General features: G+C 41.6%; 1 protein-coding gene across 1 annotated transcript; it reads right to left on the bottom strand.

Moving 5' to 3' along the window:
* Nucleotides 1-3649: 3649 nt before the first annotated feature.
* Nucleotides 3650-5506, bottom strand: lingo1a (leucine rich repeat and Ig domain containing 1a; the record flags this gene model as incomplete). Its single annotated transcript, XM_084316431.1, has 1 exon — nt 3650-5506. Exon 1 carries the CDS (start codon nt 5495-5497, stop codon nt 3650-3652), a length of 1848 nt encoding a protein of 615 aa, XP_084172557.1. The 5' UTR covers nt 5498-5506.
* Between the last annotated feature and the right edge of the window lie 1217 nt (nt 5507-6723).

Raw genomic sequence — 6723 nt, forward strand, 5'->3', positions numbered from 1 at the left:
ATCTGACACATTCAAATGACTGCCTTATGCTTAAGGTCAGATTTATTTCCCACTTATCTTTATTTTGTGCTTTTTTTTATGTGTTAATATCAGTGGCGTCCTTTCACTAAAAGGCAAGGTATGGCGAGGAGGGGGGGCGGGGGGGTGAAGGGAGGATTTTTTTTTGTCAAATCAGTTGTGCAATAGTCACTTTTGGTGAGTTGTTTCTATACAATTGAGTTATATGACATTTAGGTATGACACAGGACTACACAAGCATTTTTAGTATAGAAATGTATCAACTGACTAAAGCAGGGAACAGCAATATTTTGCATACGAATTATGCAGAATGTAATATCATAACTGTCTATTACTTTTCTTGCAATTGAGCCAATTTTCCTTAGGTACGGTTTTGAGGTGTGTGTTCAACAGAATGTAGTATCAAAAACACATTCACAAAAAGTATGGGTTACTGAATGCTGAACTGCACTATTATAATCACTAAGCCAGACCTTACCTGTGTCCCTGTATCACTTGTCTCTGCTGCCCTTTGATAAAAAAAACTTCCCTATGTCCATTTTCCTTTTTTTTGGCATATTTCAGTTAGTCACAGCAAAAGTCACCTAGTAAAAGTGAGATAATTGACAATATCAAAACATGCTAGGGCTGTACCGAATAGTTCGAAGCTTCGTTCATAATGTTGACATTCAAATTCTAAATCAACCTAAAAATTGTAAAAAAAAAAAAAAAAAAAAAATTACATTTTTTTTATGGCGAGTGCCATACCTTGCCATACCAAATGGACGCCCCTGGTTAATATGCCTGTAATCTCCATGGCATTGTAAATGAGGGTAACCTCAACTGTCTTTTCAAGTATATATAAAGGTTTGAATGAATGAATTACTGTTGCAGCATGGTCCCTTTAAGAGAGCTAATTTTAAATGTAAATAAATACATTTCTCTCTATATGTAATATGTTGCCCTTGATCCTGTACTAATGACAGCTAATTAACTTTGATGGGCCAGAAATTGGAACAAGTGAACCTTCAATTCCCCATGTAAACAGGCAATTAGCACGAAAAAACATCTGAACAGATTCAGATTACCTTGCCATCTCTGCCGCCATTTAATGAGTTGAAAAGAAATCTTTGTCATTTAGGATTTGAGTGGTCGTCTTTAGCCATAGTAAAACATCAAATAAATAAAGATAGGGACTATCGTCTGTTTAAAAAACTCCATAGATTGTTTAATACAACATACCATATTCTCAACAATTCAACATCAACAAAATGTTTTGTTAATTAAAAAAAAAAAATCTGCATATTACCTTTATTGCACAGAACAATTTGAATGTATTTTTCCCATAGATTTCTTTATTTTTTTTCTTTTCTTCTTTTTTTGTATATGTTATTTTTTGTAAAAAGTTGGCTCAGACTACTTGGTCGACATAGTCCAGGGTCAAAAAGACAAGAGGAAAAAAGAAGATTTTTATTTTTTCCCCCACGCGTATCGTCTGGGAAACGGCTAATTACAGTAGCCACACTTTGAACAAAGAGAGCATTCGTAATCAGCACAGAGGGAGAGACGAGCTGTATTCAATGTTTTTCTCCCCCCCCCCACTCCCTCCTTTCTGCCAAACGGATTACAACAAAGCTGCTTCACATCACTCCACGGGTCGGAACCATCTGTGTCCTCATCTGCATATTCAGTCCGTCTACTTCCAAAGAGCCATTACCATGTCGTCGTCTGTAATGTCATCCATCATAAATAACTTTGTGCCATTATCCATCGTACGCCCCCCCACCCCCCCCCCCCCCCCCCCCCCCCCCCTATAGCGGTCCACAGCGTGTGTACTTGATGAAGGTTAAGGGTGAAACGAGGACTACTTGGGAGCATAGCATGGGGTACAGTAGTTCTTCCTCCTCTGCCACCACCACACATACATTTTACACAATGTTCGGGATGTCGGATCCAGGAAAGTACTGTTTTACATGATGGCCAATGAGATACATAAATCATTCACTTTGATAAAAAAAATATCTAAAATGAATGAATGAATAATAATAATAAAATATGATAAATCACTGATGTTGGATGGACAAAAACATTCTATAGGTTGAGGAGCACATTATATAAAAACATATCTTTTTTAAACGTTTTATTCTGTCACGCTCAAGTTAAGCTCGTGATAATACCATTATATAAGATCCTTTGGAAAATGAAATTTAAAAGGCCATGGGATAAGTGGATACAATTTAAGATTAGGAGTCGATGCCCACTACCATAAGATATGTGGTACAGCTTTTGTTGTTTATGACATAGAGAATAATCCACATATTAACATCCCATATACACATCTGGGTCAATCTCCCAGATACAATGATGCTGTGTGTTGTCGGAATGTGACTAGTGAATTATGTGCAGGATTCTATGCCATTCCTTTAACTCAAGTTGCCGAATGACCAATGTAAACAGTTCAACCATTCAATATACGTTCTCACCAAATAACAAGGATTTGTAAATTGGTATTTGACATTCACATTAAATTGCAACTATCATTGACAGTTTGTATTCCCAATATCAATACCATTTATATTGTTACGTCAATGAGCTTATCCTACTCAACTGAAACATACTCTTTCACCATACAATCTTAATTTTATAGATAATGACAGTTGTTTGACATTCAAATCATATTACGGTGATCGCTGTAATTTTTGCATTGGCCGTATTCATACCATTCCTATCGTGATGTGTCAGTGATCCTAATATAGACCTTTTCAGTAGCTGAAAAGGGGAGCAGCTCGGGCCCCAGTGTATTTCCTGTCAGCTGTTGTATTAGCGAACACTGCAACAGGAAATAAACTCCTAGCAATTTAGAATGTTTATGTTGTCATGTTAGAAAAGGTATATACTGTATGCTAACCACTGGGACATAATCTTTCAAAATACAGTTTTCATCATGTATGATGACATAGACATCTGGAACACAGATGAACCTTTTAGAAGAATCGGTGGAACAAAGAAAATAATTTTCTAGAACCAATGACCAAAACCCATACAGCACATAGTATACACTAACATAGAGTTGTTTCACTTAGCGATGTACTTGAAATGTATAATGTACAAAGGTACCACATATAATTATTTAAATGTGCTCATCAACCCATATACTGTACATCCTTCTTATCTTTTAATATAAACGTCCACTATCCTTCGAAATATGAAGAGAAAAAAAAATCATGAACTAAAAATACAGACAGAAAGACAGCAATGGCCAAAATATGATCCGCCTCTTGCATTCTGGCTGTTGGGAACATAGCAAGTGTTTGTCCCGTTTCTGATATCATGTTTTTCCAATATAAATCCATGTGAATACGAATCGCTTCCAGCAAAACTGACTTTTAAAACAGCCCCCCCCCCCCCCCCCCCCCCCCCCCCATTCAATGGCCTGGCAGAGACTATCGATGCACTGTGTGGTCATTCCATCATCTCCCTTTTGAAAGCCAAGAAACACCTCCTCCAATGCCTCAGTCAGGGGGGAAAATACAGGTTACTCTATGATAACATACCAGGATCCACAGGTTTGAGAGAAAGGAATTGTCATGTGTTTTTCTTATTTTTTCTCTCTCATTTCAAGTTCAAATGTTAGCCCGCTCCAAGGCTCTAGCTAAATCATTTTCATATTAAACTTGCGCGGAGCATCAGCGGCACTGCTGCTCATGCCAGCGTCCGACTTCCGTGGCACATACTCAATCTCGATGTTGTGCTTGGTGTTGCCTTTGCCTCGGCTCCAGAGGAAGAGCAGTACCAGGCAAAACAGGACGACGCCTAGGAAGGAGATAAAGCCCATGGTGGTAGCGATGATCAAAGTCTTTATGTCGAAGGGGAAAGGGACGTTGGCTCGTGTACCGTTGGCACCATTTTCCGCGGGCTGGTTAGAGATGAAGGCGAAGGTCTTGTTGGGCTGGTGAGGCCAGTCGGGAGAGTAGCTGTGGATGTGTAGATGGGCGAGGGAGGTGTCATTTCCGCCTGCGTTACTGGCTATACACACGTATGTTCCGTTGTCTTGAATCTGGGCGTATCGCACCTCTAGAGTACCATCTGGCAACACAGAGAGCCTTCCGATCGTCTTGGCGGTGATGAACTTCTTCTGCGGGGAGAGCCACATTATCACAGGGGACGGATCCCCATCTGCCTGACAGGCGAAATGAACGATAGCTCCCTCATCAACAAATTTCTGTTGAGCTTTGCGATCTCGAATCCTGGACTTGCGACATGTAAAGTAGTTGGGTTGCAGAACGTCTGGGAAGTCTTTGAACTCTTTGCCTTGGACAAACTCGGGGGAGGCGCAGGTGGGCTGCTGCTTGTTGAAGTTCAGCCTCCAGCGTCTACGGAAAACCCACAGAAGTCGGCAGTCACAAGCCAAGGGGTTATCGTACAAGGCTAGGGTTTCCAGGTTGCCCACAGAGTGAAAGGCAGATTCCTCCAAAGTGCTCAGAGAATTACCGGACACGTTTAGAATCTTCAGGTAGTTTAGGCCACGGAAGGAGTAGGGCTCAATCATCGCAAGCCTTCCTCCGACCAGGTGAAACTCCTGAAGTCTCAGAAGATCATGGAGCTTATTCCCCTCAATGGTGTGGATAGGATTGTAGGACAGATTGAGAAAGCGCAGGTAAACCAAGTGCCGCAAAGCTACATATGGTATGGTGGTCAGGTTGGCATTAGCAACGGTCAGGGAGGTGAGATTTAATCCGTAGAGGGAATTCGGGGACATAGTATCCAAGTAGGGCCAGTTGGCTACTTCCAACACCTTGAGCCGGTACAGCCGTTTGAAGGAGTAGTCCCGTATGACGTTGATGTTCAGGTGGCGCAGCCTCAGCGTGACCAGACTGTGAAGGTGGGTGAAGGCCTCTGTCGGCACAGAGGACAGGTTGCACTTCTCCAAACTCAGGTGCTCCAGGCTGCTCAGGCCGTGGAAGGCTCGGTGGGAGATGAAGACGAGGTCGTTGTCGCCCACCTCCAACGAGCGGAGGCTGTACAGATCCTGGAACATGTAGTCCAACAGGATGACAATCTTGTTCTCGCTGATGTCCAGCTGCGTGAGGTTGCTCAGGCCCGTGAAGACGCCCAGCTGGATCAGCTTGAGCTTGTTGCTGCGCAGCCCCAATGTCCGCAAGCCGTACAGGTTGTTGAATGCCCCGGGTTCAATGGTGGAGATGGTGTTCTCGTTGAGCTCCAGCTCCTCAAGGTTGGGGAAGTTGATGAACTCGTCCGGATTGATGGTTCTGATGCGGTTCTTGCTGAGGTCCAGGTGCCGCGTCTCAGTGGGGACGCCCTCAGGGACCGCCACAAGCTTCTTGCGGTGGCACATCACCGAGCGCTCTTGGATGTTGCACTCGCAGCGGGATGGGCAGCCTGTGGTGGAGCCAGACAGCACGGTGCCCAGCATCAGGATCAGAATGGGCTGCCAGCACGCCACCAGGTAGCTGTGCCCATTCGCTTCCCCGGCCGCCATGTTAGTGGTTACCTGGGGAGACACAGGGGAAAGGGGAAGAAAAAAAACAGTTGGTGAGAAATATTCTACTAATTTAGTTAATTTCAGCGCCCAACTCGAAAAAAAAGAAAGAGTACATTTTCTAGCTCCTATAAGGTAGCCTATACAAAAATACATGATGTGTTTTAGCTCTTTTATTACATGTTCCTTTGTCATAATGTTGTACACAGAGGGGACTGTTGACACTCTTGATTGTTATATTTTATAAAAATATTAGGGCTGTCAAAGTTAATGCTTTAACTTTGGAGATTAATTTAAATGATTTAAAGCGTTAAATTTTTTTATCTAGATTAATCTATGGAGTGAAAAATGTTCAACGTTCTGAACTTTCAGCAGTATCTTTGCTTGTACTATTTTGCATTGACTCATGCACCTTTTTGAAAATCATCTGACATGAAGATGGAACACATTTCTGTTGTTAATATGATTTATATTACTGGTAGTTCATACAAGTTTGTGTTGATTCTACATTAATTCCATGATTTTACTCAAGTAAATATCTGTTACAAGCTTCGGTCTTAAGTAGAAAAATGCGATTTTTTTATCTAGATTAATTACAGAATTTTTTTAGATTAATTAGTATTTTTTTTTATCTATTCACAGCACTAAAATATATATATTCTGTGAAAGCAGGATCACTTTAATATTTTATCAAAGCAGTTATTTACTGGCAGTAGGCTGGACATTATCTGACACACTATCCACACTCTATCCATGTTTATCAAATTTTAAGGTAGAATCTGAAATGCCACCAAACGGTGACCTCTATGCAAAAGTGCTGATTAAATCATTTGTTTAATAACTTATTATACTGTGAATTTCTCCAGACCTCAGAGCCTGAGGCTCCATTTAGACGGAAACGCTAGCAGGTGAATCCGCAAAAATATTTTTACGGATGTGCCTTTCGTTTATACGGAAACTGCGTTTTTACGGGGTGAAACCGCAAAAAAGTGAGACTACCTTCCAGGGTGGAATTCCTAGAAACGCAAAACCTTTGCGCTCTCGTCTAAACTATTAAACCGTATAAATCTGTTAAAACAATGACGAAAGGGTTGTCACGGCTCTGGTCGCGCGTACTGCTTATGTCACAGGTAGCAGGTAAGCGCCAGTAGCCGAGACGTAAACAAAGCAAGTATGTCTGACTATATCAACGGAGATCACTTGAAGGCTACATTGGCAGTACTTTT

Source organism: Notolepis coatsorum, assembly GCF_963971535.1.
Source record: "Notolepis coatsorum genome assembly, chromosome: 6".
Lineage (NCBI taxonomy): Eukaryota > Metazoa > Chordata > Actinopteri > Aulopiformes > Paralepididae > Notolepis > Notolepis coatsorum.